Source organism: Plecotus auritus (assembly GCF_963455305.1).
Source record: "Plecotus auritus genome assembly, chromosome: 7".
NCBI lineage: Eukaryota > Metazoa > Chordata > Mammalia > Chiroptera > Vespertilionidae > Plecotus > Plecotus auritus.
The window spans coordinates 121,964,946-121,982,045 of NC_137774.1; the positions used below are offsets into that span (position 1 = coordinate 121,964,946).

The 17,100-nt window shown below is 38.4% G+C and overlaps 1 protein-coding gene across 13 annotated transcripts in view; it reads left to right on the forward strand.

The window, feature by feature from the left end:
* MCTP1 (multiple C2 and transmembrane domain containing 1) overlaps window positions 1–17,100 on the forward strand; it is a gene marked incomplete at its 3' end in the record, with an annotated part of 469,528 nt that overhangs the window by 387,720 nt on the left and 64,708 nt on the right. For all 13 annotated transcript variants that reach the window (XM_080678379.1, XM_080678386.1, XM_080678388.1 and 10 more), the window contains one exon: window positions 6,465–6,518. In XM_080678379.1, coding sequence (XP_080534505.1) covers window positions 6,465–6,518 — 54 coding nt within the window. The remainder of the gene's footprint in view (window positions 1–6,464; window positions 6,519–17,100) is intronic.

Sequence of the window (17,100 nt, forward strand, 5' to 3'; positions counted from 1 at the left end):
AATAAATCCACTGGCACACAAATGCATGCTCTGTTTGATTTCTGCACACACAGAATGGAATAAATGGACTCCAGACCATGTTGAAGAATGCTACTCTCCCCAGATCTTCCACATCTCTAGGGTGGAAATAGGCATTTACTTTGCAATGTATCCAAATAGCGTGTGTGCACATTTGGATGTTCTATGAATATGAAATTAAATATGAAACTTCTTTCTTTTGCGACAGTTTTCTTTTTAATTTTTTAACATCACAGTTGCACATCAGGACAGTAGTGATTTCTTTAATATGTTGCTTTTTTATAGATTGTTTGAGTAAAGCTTTTGAATTGTGCAACTGTTCATTCTGAACATAGCAAAACATCTACTTAACTCAAAGATTATTTCCTGGGAGAAAAGTAAACATACAAAAGAAACTGGTTTGTGTCGGCTTTAGCTTTTGAGGGTTTGGGGCTTTGTGGTACTCAAGATAAGGGTAACATAACCAAGATTCTTTGGGTTCCTTTTTGTTTATAGGGGTATAAATTAGTGAAAGGCTTTATCCCGGGAAAAATCATAATATGGCATGTTTTAATAATTATTCATGGAACTTTTAACCCCCTTTGAAACTTTAGTCTTAAAACTTGCAAACTAAAATTATATTAAAAAGCAATAAGTAGTATTCCACTGTTCCATAATGATTTTAATTTGAAGTTTACCAAATTCACTTTTCCTCATCCTTTCACTGTCTTGGTCTTTCTTCTCTACATCCGTCTGGTCCCTCACTTATACATCTTTGTCTGGTGGAATAATCCTAAACATGTCATATTTTTATTCAGGTTACCAACATTATTATTAACATTTTCAGCCAGATAAAATTTTATTTCCTTGTAAATCATAGAGTGTTTAGCTATATTGAATTATAATTGTCATAATGTTAAAAAGAGCTGCCATACAACTATATAAAATACATAGATTCTACAGATGCAATTTTATTCCATTTTGAAAATAGATCTTTTTTCAATGTACAGCCACATATTATATTTTATATGGTAATGACAAATGTCCAGCAAATATGGACTAGGAAAGGAGAAATTTGCTTTTAAAAATAATGTTATCTGCTTATTCTTTGGGGCTGTAATGTGGCTGGCATGCTGCATTTGGGGCTGTCTACGTGTGTTTTTTAAAATGTCATCTTTATTAGTATTACATTCAAGGAATAGTACCAAGAATCAGTTCTTTCAAGACCTTCCTCCAGTGTGTGGCATATAAGTCTGTGACGAGCGACATTACAGAAGGTCATGTCACTTTTAACTGCTTGCATTACATCTTTCTGATTTCCCTGGTGCCCTTCCTTTGTTTGATTAATACTACTTGTTTTCAAGCAAGGTATCAGAAAGCATAATTTGGAAAGAGAATTCTAGAGCCCATCTAAATTATTTTCCCTTAAGAATAAAAGGGGAAAAAACAACAACTGTAGAAATGTATGTTTTCTAACATACTCATTTTTTCCTCACTCTTCATTATTTTCCTTAAGGAAATACTACATATGTATTGTTATTGAATTATTGTTGACAAATATTTGGGCAACTGGACTTTGTATACTTGAAAACAAAGCTAAGTAGTCATTTTCTTTTTCATTTGGAGAGAAAAAGCTGGAATTTGACACTAGGACTCTTATTTGTTTTCCTTAGTTAAGTGTTAAACTCTAGCACTCTCTTTCTAAATAATAGGTGTTATTGAGTTCTCTGGAACATGTTGCAATTTTGTGCAGTCATTAAACGTACTTCAGTGATATATACAGTTTGTTTTTAAAAGCTCAGTTTGTAGTTTCTATATTCATTGCATTTGGCCAGGGCTCATGTCTTAAAGCACAGACTAGCTTCTGAGGCACTATTGCCTTCAAAGGCATCTATTTCATTGGACCATTAAAACCTGAAAATTAGTTGTGAAAGCATTATCATTTTAATTGGAATCTTTATCCATGCCTCTACCTGTGCCCTTCTATGTGTTTCTTAATGTTAGTGAAACATGAACCGGAATTTTGTATGTGGTTAAGAACACTGAATATTTTGCCCAGAAAAAAATTAATTTCAGAAAATAATGTTTAAAATATTATTAATGTTATTTTATTTTTATTAATAGCAAACATTTTTGAGTACTTCAATAAAGGAACTTTGCTAAGCACTTTAAATATGCTATCTCATTGGATCCTTGATCAACACGTGGAATAGGTGCGATTATTATCTCCATTTTCCAAGCCACCTTAAACTTTACCTTAGCAAAATATAATAGTGGGATACATTCTGAAGCAGCTTAGAGGCATCAGTAGGAAAGCCACTTATATTACAAATCCTCACTTGTAGATATTTATGGTGTAACATTAAAAGGGCGCTGGGGGAGGGGAAAGCCCTCACCAGAGCGCTAAACACAACACAGGGGCCTCTTGCTAACACAACACTCTTCTGCCAAATGTAAAAGCAAATGGTTGCATTGGGTTGTTCTGGCTGCACATTTGTGGAGCAATTGTGCATAGCCAATTACCCACTTGTGAAGGGTAAGAACAGTTTTGGTTTCACAAATGAAGAGCCTGAATCTGCAGACCTCTTTGAGTCATTCTTGAACATAAGATTTGCAGTTGATTTGTAAAATGTGTAAATTAAACTTTCGGGTTTTTTTATGGTCCAGTAATATTTTGAATTTTTGAAAATCAACTAGAAGATATTGGGAGATTGCCCAGTTGGTGCTTCTCAGTGGTTGAATCAATGCATGAACCAGAGGGTCATGGTTCAATTCCTGATCAGGGCACATGCCCAAGTTGTAAGCTTGATCCCCAGTAGGGGACATGCAGGAGGTAGCAGATCAATGATTCTCTGTCATCATTTATGTTTCTATCCCTCTCTCCCTCTCCCTTAGTCTCTCTGAAATCAATAAAAACATATTTTTAAAAAAAGATAGTGAAGATCTCCAAATCTTAAAATGAAGGTTAAATATTCATGGTTTGTATTTCCAGGCACCTATTTCAAGGCATTTTGAATATTTGCTTTTATTAATCTGCATCATTTATTAGGTATAAGTCTTTCCAGGCCAACTAGTTCTTCTGTGAGATAAATGATAGGCACTTTACTAAATTGTGTTTAAGGATATGAAGAATAGATGATGCGTTCATCTATTCACTCTATCAAATTTCTTGAACACCCACTATGTATCTTGCCATCTGCTAGGCACAATTTAACACCGTCTTCCTAGCACCTGCAGAATAATAGTAAGTACTAAAGAGGGGAGGCATATAATACATTCTTAATAACTTTTGAAAATATTGTTGGAGTTTGTGTACAGGAGTAAAAGTATAGTATTTATTTTACTTTTCTTAACATTTTTGATAGATGACTTTGAATGGGTAATTTTAGCAAAAAAAAAGTCACTTAATCTAAGGTATATCAAATCATCATATTGACCCTGGCTGGTGTGGGTCAGTTGGTTGAAGTGTCATCTCATACACCAAAAGGTGGTGGGTTAGATTTTTAGTCAGGTACATACTCAGGTTGCAGGTTCCATCCCTGGTCAAGGAACGTACAGGAGGCAGTCAATCGATGTCTGTCTCTCTCTCTCTCTCTCTCAAATTAATTTCTAAAAATCATCATGTTGTATACCTAAAATATAAACAATTTTTATAATAATTTTTTTATTTTTCTATTAAAGTTGACATGCAATAGTATATTAGTTTCAGGTGTACAAAATAATGATGAGACACCCAGATGACACCATACATAGTTATTGCAATATTATTGGCTATATTTCCTATGCTGTTCTTTACATCCCCATGACTATTCTGTAACAATCAATCTGTACTTCTTAAGCCCTTCCCCCTTCCACCCAACCCTCCAACCCTCCTCCCATCTGGCAAACATCAAAATGATCTCTGTATCTATTAGTTTGTTTCTGTTTTGATTGTTTATTTTTTTAGAGTCCATATATAAGTGAAATCATATGGTATTTGTCTTTCTCTGTCTGGCTTATTTCACTTAGCATAATATTCTCTAGGTCCATTTGTGTTGATGCAAATGGCAAGATTTCATTCTAGTTTATGGCTGAGGAATAAACTTTTTTATCTCTTTGTCTATCAATGGCCACTTAGGTTGACATCGAAAAAAATAAATAAAATAGGTAAATGACCAATCTTAAAGATTACTTATTCTAAATCTAAAATTTAAAACATCATTTTATTAGAGATACAAAATTATAATAATTTTTTAAAAATCTTGTGAGAGATGAATTTTTTTCTTTTTCTTTTCTTTTAGAACTGGGTAGGGGTTGAGAGGTTGCTCTCTACTGTTCCACAGTCTGGTTTAAGTTCTAGTTCAGCTATTAGGTGAATTCTTTAGATGCAACACATACCAGTATACTGAAATATTGTGACTGCTTTTCCTATTTAAATTTCCATCACAAATAGCCCAATTTGGAATAGCCTGGCATATAGCAACTAATTATTGTTGTCTGTATACTTGGGATATGAATACTTAAAAATTTTAGTAAGTTAAAAGTCAACATGAAAAAATATCTGATAGTCTTCATTTAAATTCTACTGGGTTATAAGCCTCTTTAGAGCTGCCATGAGTATAGATGAATTATCTAGGTGTTCCTCATTTTGTATTCCCACAGTACCTAGCACTGTGTTCCTTGGACAAGGGGATTTATATGAGTGCTTATGGAGTGGCAGAATATAGTTTTAGAGAGAAGGTCAAGAATCCTTCTTTCTTGCTGAGGCTGAATTGCTTTGTATGTCGCAAAATAAGTGTAAACTCTCACCAGGTATTGGAAACAGATATTGTGCTACTATGGTTTCTTCAGAATGCTGAATGTCCAAATGAAAGACCACAGAATTCTACCATGTGATAAAATATTTAAAGTATGACATTAAATTAGGAACAATCTCACAGGTTGCCAGATGCTTTGAGTCATATCAGTTCTGAAGGCTTGTGTTTGGGCTATTCTTTTAAAACAGTTAATGAATTTAGAATATCTGAGGAAAATTATTAGAATAACTGAGATTCCTGACATATTAGTTTATGTAACTCGTTGCATAATACAGTCTTAGTTATTGAAGTTTTCATTCAATAATTAAGCATATTCCTGTTTGTATCAGAAAGCCACGTGAAAGGAGTGGTGGTCTCTATCTTCTAAAGTTAATGAGCTTTGGGAGAAAGGTTAAAATATTTGTTAATCACTATTCTATCGAGTTTATTCAGAGATAGAGGTACAAACTAGACAAAAAATAAAAATGTCACAAGAATGAGAAATGACATAAATAGAATCATAATAAATTGCCATTTACTTGAATAATGCCCCACCCCCCAATTTTTTTAATTGTTGGTTTCTGTGGAATATTTGTGTGTGTGTGTGTGTGTGTGTAGGTGTGTAAAACCATAATACAACACCTGAAACAGGTTGAAGTTCCATTAATAATGGCTGTACGCTCTGGCCGGTTTGGCTCAGTGGATAGAGCGTCAGCCTGTGGACTAAAGGGCATATGCCCGGGTTGTGGGCTCGATCCCCAGTAGGAGGCATGCAGGAGGCAGCCGATCCATGATTTTCTCTCAGTGTGGATATTTCTCTCTCTCTCCCTCTCCCTTCCTCTCTGAAATGAATAAAAATATATTTCAAAGTAAAAAAACAATGGCTGCAGTCATTTGTTTAATGACTGCACAATACTGATTGAGGCAAGCAGAAATGATGTGGCAAATCCAAAATGACTGTTCCATTCTGCTGAGGTTGGTAAACCAGGAACCATTTAAAAAGACATGCATGTATACCCACCTATATTATATACATATTACACACATTTGATTATTGAATATATTTCTAATTTTCTTTCAATAATAATGTTCAGTCTTGTTGTAAAATCACAGAGAATTCAAGTTAGCATACAAGGTAAATCATAAAATCAAAAAGTAATACAGACTTAGTTAGAACTTGACATTTATACATAAGAATTAAAATTTGAGTCATGAAAGATTTTGTTAGTTTTATACCATTGATCACCAGCATGAATCAATGAACAGACATAGTTCTTTATCTTAGAGTTTGCTGAAAAGTAAATTAAAAATAGCAGAGCTGTTTTCTGCTTAGTTATCTAGCTCCAAATTTAAAGTGCCTAATTAATATAGACAGCAGAATAGGTAAAAAGGAAATTTCCTGATTTAAAGCATCTCTCAAGTTATGTTCATTTACCTTATGCATTATTTCAAATTGTTTCAGTTGTCACAGAACATTTCACACAATGGGGTTCTCCTGACTGGGATTCAGTTCCCTGGTTTTAATCAATTAAAGGCATGGCATTTCCCTCATCCTTATCTCTAGATCAAATATTCCCTCTCCGTGCTTCTGTTTCAAATGTTAATAAAGTTTTCATTTCCAAAAGGTTCAAAATGACAGAACAAAACTCTCTCTTTTAAGAGCATGAAAACGACTTCTGTTTCTGTCTGCAGGTAGTGGAGGACATGCTAGAGGACGAGGAAGAAGAAGATGACAAAGATGACAAGGTAATTATCTTTCCCAGCACTTGGGTACCTGGGGATGGGGAAATGTAGACCTGACACTGTTTTCACAGACAGTTAAAAAAGGAGTTGAAGTGTTCAAGTCCAGAAAATTGGACAGTGCTGTTTATCATCCTAACAATGCCACCGCATGTTGCAAAGAGGGAGAGAGGGCTATAAATCCTCTTCGCTTTTGTCCAGAGCTGGGTCAAATATTTTTCTGCTAGGAACAAAAAAAAAATAATAATAATTCAGCTTGTCTGGAACTTGATAGCTCGCGTGAAGATAACGGCAGTGACAACTGTTTTTGAAGGGCAAAAATTTGTCCTATCTTGAGTATTACAAATCAGGCTACACTTTGGGGAAAAAGAGAAGAGAAAAAATAGCAGGCTGCATGAGCTGAACATGGATATTGTCATCTGTAATTTTCGAAAAATTGCTCATCAGAGGAACACATGTGAGCGGAGGGCATTTAAATAATCCCAGTGCTACTGCCCTCTGCTTAGACTTGACTTGAAATGGCCCCGTGGCTCCTTGGTCAGGGAAGTGTGGTCAGAGAGGCTCATTTTTCAATTGCTGGTTGGCTTGTGGATGGTGACCACAGTAAATAACAGCTAGTTTCTGGGACTGCTTGGATTGGTTGTCCCCTGGGGAGAGAGGACAACTGGAGGGAGGAATTAGAATGACCTTGCACCACTGCAGCAGCAGCTGGGGTTGGAAGAACGGCTTTCTGAGGCAAGGAGGATAGCGATGCTGGTTTATAGTGCTTGGGCAGGTCAAGATCTAAAATGTAAAAAGTCCTAGGGTGAGATTGGGAGGAGGGAGAGAAGCTATCATTCATTATTTCTGTGCTGTTCGGCATCTAAAACCAGATTTTTGACCTTCACCAGAATCTATCTGAATTCTGTTATAGTAAAGCAGTGAAATTTTTTTGAAGAAAGGAGAAAAACAGTGTATCTTCATTTATACCCTTGACCTTTGGTTCCAGTAGAGATGTACAGTTATATTTTAGTTTAAGATTTTGTGTGCTGGAAGTTAGCCATTGAAAATGTCAAAAAAAAATTCACAGTGATTAGTTAACTCCCAAATGATTTTTTTCCTAATATTAATGCTTAAAGGAAAATGGAAACACACACACACACACACACACACACACACACACACACACACACTTTCTCCCTTCTAATGCGATTTCAAACATTTTTAAATTGATAGAGCTTTTATGTAAAATTTTTCTTATGTACACCATTTAGTCATTAGTGACATCATCAAATATAAACTAACAAAAAAATTTCTGCAAAAACACCTATGTGCTTGTTTTTAATGTTAAGTAACATGAGCATACACTTACGGCAATAAATGATATGATTTATTGTTAAGGTCAGTGGTAGAGCTGTAGAGAGCCTGTATTTTAACGCAACATGCCAGCTCTGAATCATCATTTCTCTGCTGATAAACACTGAGCTGCCATCCATTTATGGCCATTTTCCCTCGCTTGTTGCTGCTTTATTATTAAAGCTACCATAAAGATCCATTCCGACAGCGGGCGTTTCCCCAGAAATGTTAATAAATGGAAACCCTTAGTGAAGTCTAGTACTTCAGTGTCCTGCTTGAAGTCAGCCTGTATTTTATAGCCAGTTTGTTGGTATTCTATACCACTAATCCCATCTTTATGGTCATTTTTTTAATAGAGAGGATGTTAGCTGTGGGAAACCAATAGCACACCTGGTTAACCAGCTTACCAAAACATAGATGCCACATAGAATACACCATGGTGGACATAACAGCAGATCTCTGAAGTGGCATCATTGTGATCCAGTGTTTGGTGGTCTGAAATTGATAGCGCCTTGCTAACGTGTTTTTAGATCTAGTTTCCAAAGTTGATGAAAGGAGTGCTTAAATTACTATGTGAATTCAACTGTATTCTTCTGTAGAGAATGCCAACAAACAGTGTGTTTTCCATCTGAAAGGACTGTGAGCTGATTTTCATAAATCCAGTTCTTTATTTGAATGATATATAAGGAGGTTTCTCTTTATATTCATAGTGCAATTTATAGCATAAAAATCATATCTGAACAAAAAGAAAATCTCAAATGTAATTACTTATATTTTAGGGGCTTGCATGATAGAGAAAAGAATCTTAGAGTGGATATTTTGAAATACAAAGTTTTTACTTTAAGAAATGGAAATATGAAAGGGTCCTTCAAGTTTCTGTTTACCAGCTTCCATCTCTTGACTGGCTCTTGCAGTGGTAAATTTTGTAAGTCTTGGCTATCAGTGTGTCTGAGTGGGAGAAGGGTAATTTCCTACTTTAAAAAATGCATTGGTTCCTCTATTTAAAGTTTGTGTATAGAGTCATGCGTAATGGAATTTCATGAGAAAACAAATGTATTTTTTGCCATACGAGCAGGTGCTGACCTCTCGCTCTCATTATTTCTCTGTTTTCTCATATGGTATAATAGTAGGGTCAGGTCAGTGGGTCCTCTTATAGGATAAAAGTAAAAAAGATTAATAAATGTGCCAAAGCCTCACTTTAATTGAACCTGAAGCATATGTTGCAAGTATGTAAAATATGTCCCAGATGTTTCACCAAGGCCAGTGTCTTGGCTTTCCCTGATTACCACAAGGCAACTATTAGTCCTATAACCTTTGGACTTGGGGGTAAATGGGGTATTACGTGGCACAGAATGAGAGCACCTGTTTTCCATTCAGCAAAGACCCCTGGCAGGCTTTGCCTAAGCCTATCCATATGTTTTCACTTAGCAGATTGTTGGGCGATTATGAAAAGTGTCTTTCTTTAGAGCCAACATTGATATTAGTCACTCACAATGAAAGGGCAAGTCATTGGCTACTTGACAAGGTCCGTGTGGGCATAAACTGAAGTCATTTATTTCATTTGAGCTTGGAGTGTTTTCTCTCAACATAATTATATAGATGGTATAAGAAGCTGAAGCAGACAAAGCTATAATTACTTAACATAGTGGTTTTATAATAGCCTTTCTCTAGTGCTGACTTTAGCACCTGGGAAGACTTTGGTTAAAGTTGGTAAAAGCTCAGTCATGATTTACCTGAATCCCCAGACCTTGAATTTTTGTACATGATGGCCTTTTAAGTATTTGTATGTGTGTGTGAGTTCTTCCTTTTTACTAAAACAGCTAACCATTATTCAGCTGAGGGTTTGTGATCCTCAGAGTTATTCCAGAATCCATTGTTGACATTTATGTAAATCTAAATTTCAGTGGCTTTTCTCTTAATTCAATTCTATAATTTTCACAAAGGTAGAGAATATGGGTTTTAACTGGTGGGTCTTAATTATGAATCGTTGACTTGCTGATATTTTCACTTACCTGCATTATGTTAAGCTTTGCTGGAAATGCAGTGTTTCCTGAATTAAATGTTAGAAAGACATCATATTGTGTTCTCAGTTCCCTTTGTTGTAGAATTTTTTTTTCTGCCATAAACCACAAAGTCGCAGTTTGTTCTGATTTTTGACCTGACACCAAATCCTGCCTTTGTGGTTAACAGACTATCTCAGTAAGTAAGGCTTAGTAAATTACCTAGGAGGAGCTATCAACAAGCCATTTAATAGTGACTTTCACTATGTTGTATATAATACAGTGGTCAATCTGCATAATCTAGACATCTAATTAATGAAGATTAACTTACGTTTTTGTAGCCTAAAAAGTTTAGGCATGTTCCCCCATGGTGTGTCTTATCCTTATAATAGGATCCAGCTGCAATATCAGGAAGCAGAAGGTAGAATGATGGATTCAGATGCGTGGCATTTTACTGTTGTTTATTGGTAAAAGATATTAAAATGTCCAAGGACTTATGCTCACATTACTTCTCCTTTACCTTCAACCGTTATGTCAGGGTTGTTGTGTATCAAGATAGCTGGACGCCATGAATGAAACATATCTGAGTTACTTCAAAATGCACAGATTGTTTGCTTTAATTCTTGAAATCCGTGTTTTCCAGTTTGATTCTCCAGCCCAAAGCATGCATAGACATCTTTGCATCTCAAATCAACTGTGAGGGAGAAAAAATTATAACTCTCATATATGATATGAGAGAAGATTTTAATCTAACAATATGGCATTTTCTTATTCAATGAAATAACTTCATGGTGGGAAAACAGAGCAACACTTTAAAGAAAGGCAGGGAAACAGGAGATAAGAAAAAGGTCTTTTAAAAAATCCCAAGGCACATTTAACTAGAATACCATTTTATTAGTTTGTTAGTTTTCTATTGCTGTACAACTAATTAGAGGCTTAAAACAATACACACTTAATAGCTGTGAGTTCAGTAGGGCAGAAGTCCAGGCATGGTTCCCGTGAGTTCTCTGCTCTGTCTCACACGGAAGCCGAATTCTCATCTCCAGGCTCTACAGAATAACCCACTTCCAAGCTCACTCAGTTTGTCCATAGAATTCAGTTCCTTGTGGTTAAAAGACCGAATTCCTTGTTTTCTTGTTGGCGTTTATTCTTACTGGATCCCCTCCATAGTTATAGCCATCAATGGAGCATCTTCCCGTGTCAAACCCCTCTTACACTTCCAAACTGTTTCTTCAGGAAGAGCCTAGTCCCTTTAAGGGCTTGCTGATTAGATCAGGCCCGCCAAAGATAATCTCCCTTTATTAAAGGAACTGTGCCATCATAACCTAATCACGGGGAAGACAATCCTATCATATTCCTAAATCTCCTCATGCACCAGGATTATACAGGACATATGCACTAGGAGGTGGAATCTTCGCAGCAATCTCATAATTCTGCCCACTACACCCATTGAGACCCACCCATGCTCTAGAACAAAAATGGGACAATATCTGTGTTCCTTGTATGTGCTCATTGCTAGGTCATGACATAACTATTCTTCAATAAGCAAATAAAACATGTCCTTTCAAAGATTATAGAAAATATCTCATACCAGAGGAATAAACAGTTATATTTCACAGTCATAGCATAGTATGTTCCACTTGTTTATTATCTAACTAGAGGCCCGGTGCATGAAAATTCATGCAATGGAGGTGGGGGGGTCCCTCCGCCCAGCCTGCCCCCTCTCACAGTCCAGGAGCCCTCATGGGTGGGAGGTGACCCAGCAATCAGGGGAAGGCAACGCCCCATCACACCTCTGCTGCTGCCACTGCCAGCAGTGCAAGCCTCAGCTGACCCTGGTTACCTGAGCCTCGGGTGGCCCTGGGTGGCTGGGCAGCCGCCATCCAAGACTTGCCTGTGCCTTGGGCCAGCCCTGGGTGGCTGGGTGACTGAGGGGCTGAGGGGGCTGGGGGACTCCGGAGGCAGGCACGCAGGGCGGGCCCAGCCTTGCTGCACACCTGCCGCCCTGGCGGGGCTGAGGGGACTGAGTGCTGCCATCTTATGGCTGTGGGTGCCACCATCTTTGAGGGCAGGGCAGTCAATTAGCATATTCCCTCCTTATTGGCTATGGGCGCCACCATCTTTGAGGGCGGGGCAGTCAATTAGCATATTCCCTCCTTATTGGCTGTGGGTGCTACCATCTTTGCAACGGCATGAGGGTCAATTAGCATATTCCCTCTTTATTAGATAGGATTCTGCTCCTGTGTGAGGGGAGCATGGGCAAGCAACCAGTCCCATGGGTTCTTTCCCTTTGTTGTCTCCTGGGTAGAAGAGCAAATAAGAAAATTGGCAATGTCCATTGATTAGGCTCATATGCATGCACACAAGTCCCTTGGTTGATCTCTCCACCTTACCCTCACCCTCTCCTACCTTCCCTGAGGTATGACGTGCTGATCGACGTTTCTCAGTCTCTGGATCTGTTCTTGTTCATCAGTCTATGCCGTTCATTATATTCCACAAATGAGTGAGATCATGTGATATTTATCTTTCTCTGCCTGGCTTATTTCACTTAACATAATACTCTCCATCTCCATCCATGTTGTTGCAAATGGTAGGAACTCCTTTTTTACCGCAGCGTAGTATTCCATTGTGTAGATATACCACAGTTTTTTAATCCACTCATCTGCTGATGGGCATTTAGGCTGTTTCCAAATCTTAGCTATGGTGAATTGTGCTGCTATGAACATAGGGGTGCATATATCCTTTCTGATTCATGTTTCTAGTTTCTTGGGATATATTCCTAGAAGTGGGATCATAGGGCATAAGTGGGGGGTGGGGGGTTATGGGGGAATAAGGACACATATGTAAAAAATAAAAATTAAAAAAATTATAAAAAAATAAAATATTAAATCTAATCAAAAAGAAGAAGAAGAAGAAGAAGAAGAAGAAGAAGAAGAAGAAGAAGAAGAAGAAGAAGAAAGAAAATTGGCAAAAGGTGGGGATGAGGCCATTTCTTCTTTTGGGGACCTGTTGGTGCTTAGACCCATTGAGGTGACAGCCCACTGACCTTGAGATGGTAGAAACACTCTGCTTAATCTACTAGTAGAATCACAGTAGCATTACAGCTGGAGGATACCTCAGATAGGTAGGCATCAGAAGGCTGGAAGGGGATAGGCGTTCTGCCTGCATATGTGCACTTTGCATTCTTGTTCTTTATGAAACAAGGCTCCAACCGAGTCCCTGGGGAAAGGTTCCACAGCACTATGACTCTGGCTGGGGTATCAGGGGAAGTTTCCAGTAGGATTGAGATTTGGTTGATAGCTGGTGTGAGCAAGACTCCTTAGCAGAAGTCTGGGGTTAGGGGCACCCAGTTGTTTCTCATCCAGGACTCCCTTTGAAGGCCAGTGGAACTCAGGAGACCCCATGAGATCCGCTTTCCTCCCAGCATCCCTGACACTCAGCATATCCCAACACATCTTCTCCCTGCCTCTCCTAGTTGAATCTAGTTTTAAAATGAGGAATCGGGGTTCAGCCAAACTCAAGTGAATTGCCAAAGGTGATATAGACACTAAGTGGCAGAGTAAGGACTAACACTCAGGTTTTCCAAGTTTGGCATCTTTACCCTTCCTTAAGACTAGGTTTTCCAGAGGGTGGGGGGGAATCAAAGTACTGGTGCAGATGACCTCAAGCATGATCCTTAAGTATTTTGGTAGCACAGTCAGGGAACAACCATCCATCCCACTAGGAGCTGTTTACTTCTGATTTCTACTTCTCACTGTTCCCTGGCACTTCAGTCCTTTCTCACCATACTAACTGAGTGGGTGTGTGATAGGCAGAATAATAGCCCCTCAAAGATGCCCTTGTCCTAATCCTTGGAACCTGTGAATATGTTACACTGCATGACGAAGAGGCATTGAGGTGGCAGCTGGGATGAAGATTGCTAGTCAGCTGACCTTACAGTTGGGAGATTATCCTGGATTATCTGAGTGGACCTGATCTAACAAGTGTCCTTAAAAAAGGGACGAGGCCATCAGAGTGCCTGGCAGTTGATGGCTGCTTGCACACCTGTGGCCAAAACTAATGCTCAGGCCTTCAGGGCAAGAAGGAAGAGCTCTGAAATACCTGGATGAACTGAAGGTGGAATTCTCCCAACAACTCCTCGCCAAAGTGACAGGTGGCACCAGGTTCAAGCTCTCCAAGAGCTGAGCTGTTTGCAAGTCCATCGCCCTTGTTATCACTATCATTAAGCAAACTCAGAAAGAGAACCTCAGAAGTTCTACAAGCCCCCGTGTCTGCGGCCCAAGAAAGTGCATGCCCTGCACCGCATGCTCAACAAGCACAGCACCCAGGATGGGCAGTGAAAGGTGCGCTGTGCAGTGCCCAGTGCAGAGCACACTGCCAAGGCCAGAGCCAGGGCATTATGAAAACACAAACGGACTGGGGTGGGATGAGGGGGTGGTGAGTTGCTGTATTGGCTTTGAAAACAAAGGAAGGGGGTCACAGGCCAAGAATGTGGGTGCCTCTACCAGGTGGAAAAGGCAAGGAATGCTTTCTCCCCTGGAGCCTCCAGAAAGAAATGTAGCCCTGCCCACATCCTGATTTTAACCCAGTGAAACCCACTTCCGACTTCTGAACCGCAGACCAGTTAACCATAACACATCTGTGTTGTTTAAGCCACTAGGTTCATGGTAATTCGTCACAGCAGCAATGGGAACTAATGCAGGGGCCTTCCAGATGCCTTTTCTAGACTTCTCAAGAAAAGACGACACTGTAAAGCATAGATCTGAACTGCTAATTTTTCCTTATTAACTTAGTCCTACTCTTCTACGTATCTGTGGCTACAGGTTTAGTCTAGGCTGACATATACATCATCCCATTCCACCCACTCTCTGTGAATCAATGTCTTATCATTTGAAATAAAACATTAATTTTTTAAAATAAAATCAAAGTCTCAGAAAGGACTTAAAATTTTTTTCTAAGTTCACAGACCTACCCAACCCCTTGAATATGAGAGCTAAAAACAGTATCTAACAAGTCGAATACTTTTTTCCAGATTGCTTCTGTTTTTATTCTAAAACCTTGTTCCAAAATGAGAGTGGGTTAGTGCCCATCTCCAGTGAAGCAGGTCCCTTTCCCGTTTAGATAGCTTTATTTTTCAACAGAAGAATTTCACTTCCTCACAACATTTATTCTGTTCCTTAAAATGTTTCACTCTACAAAGCCCCAAGGCAGAGGGTATTAGCCTTATTTAGGCTGCAGACACTTGGAGAGTGTAAAGACAGCTATAGACTTCCTCCTCTGAAGAAAACACATAAAAACATGTATACAAACTGTTTAATACCATTTTTTGTAATGGAAATTGAATTATTTTACAAAGATGATCAAGTATCTTTATAAAAGCATTTTTCTCTTACGCTTATCACCTTCCTGAGATAAATGCAAATTTTGTAAGTAAAAAATGTAAGCCTCTATAAGAAGGCTGATGTTTGGCTTTGATATTCAAATTATGGAGTGGTTTTTGACACAGCAATAGGCTTGTTTACTTTTGACACCCGTGTGACTATGACTTTTCAGTTTCATGGCAGTAGGGGTTGAAAACACTGACTTGGCACAGGAAACAGTCACAAACAACCTGGGAGCCCTGTGGCTTTATTAGAGGAGGGCTAGACATGGTGGGATTCTTGGAGTTCTTCGGAATCCTTGTTGAATACATACTGTATCAATGAGCTGATCTTTCGAAAAGTCTGCTTCGTTAGTGTGCTACATTATGTCTTTTAACAAGGATTAAGTATTCATGGTTTCTCGTTAAGATCATTGGAGGCAGAATTAGCGTTCAAAGAGTTCTATCTAATGGTTCCAGCTGTCTATGGGTTTCTATCTGTAAACAAACTGGCGTTGTTTGTCGCTCCTTGCTGTAGTTTGCCAAAGCACTTACCCAGCCTTGGAATGTTCAGGTGGCTATCTGCCTCCGACATGCCCTTCCAGCATGACAGTTGAACTAAAAGAATGTAAGTGGAAAGATTTACCTAGATAATCTGGCAAGAATATCCATCCAGTAAAGCAGACTAGGAATGGACTTCTTCCTGTTGGATTATTCTGATAATTGGATTTTCTCTGCCTCAAAAGAAAGCAGAACTTTTCATTTGAAGGGCAACCAAATGCCTCACGACAGGTCCTCTGGAAAGCAAGTTAATTTCCGTATCACAGCAGTGAACTTCCTCCCGTACTCCCATTTCTTGACAAAACCTCTCGAAATAGCAGCATGTCAGCCCTGGCTCTCAGGAAGTTGACAATGTTCGTAGGAATAGACACGATTTTTTTCAGGGTTGCTGGCAGAGTCGTTGACACCGGCTGACACCACTGCATGTTGAGATGAGGAGCATGTTTCTTCACCAAAGCAGCAGAACCAGATGTGTTGCCAAGCATCACAGATGCTCCATCTGAGCCCAGAGTGCCAAGATTTTTATTCTGCCTGAAAGTTTGTTTGGCAAAGAAATCCTTCACCATGTTAAAGACATTGACTCTGCAGATTCTAAAGGAGTTCATGAAATAGGAATTCTTTGACTGTAATAAGTTGGCTATGCAAATAGAGGTATCTATTTTCATCAGGTTACATGCAAAAGAGAAATATTTTAAAAATGTCAGAAATTCTCATAGTGTTGACATCATTTGATGGGAACACAACTTCAAATGTGCGCTTCACCAAAATATTTTCAGTGGCATGTAGGTTATTTTTCTTGGTGATATGCTGAACTAAAAAAACTTTTTTAACACAAGTCTTTTTTTCTTAAGGCAAATCCAAAGCCAGGTAAACTCTGAGTTTTTAAAAATCAAGATGTTTTTGTATTTAAAAAATCCACTGTGTCTAATAGATTTCCAAAGTAGGCAGTGAGAGGTCTTCCTTCAGTTTTATTGGGTCCATGTTTCCATTGTCCAGAATCTTGCCACATGGGAAATATTGTACTTTTTGTGTTTCATTACACTCCATATTTAATATAAAATAAATAGATATGAAAACTGTATGATACTTTAAAAAAATTTCAACTTAAGTTAAACTCAAAGTAAACACAGATGTATGACTGTAATCACATTAGCAGGGTGTTTTCTTAGATGCCTATCAATAAGACACTATTCTAAAGGATTTAACATGTTAGTGACAATGTCACCTGTTTGCCTTTAATACATCTTTGGCAGATTGCTTTCTGTTCAAAATATCATTCCCCGCCTCCTGATCTCAGGCTTTGATATGTAACTCATTTTTGCTAACCCATCCC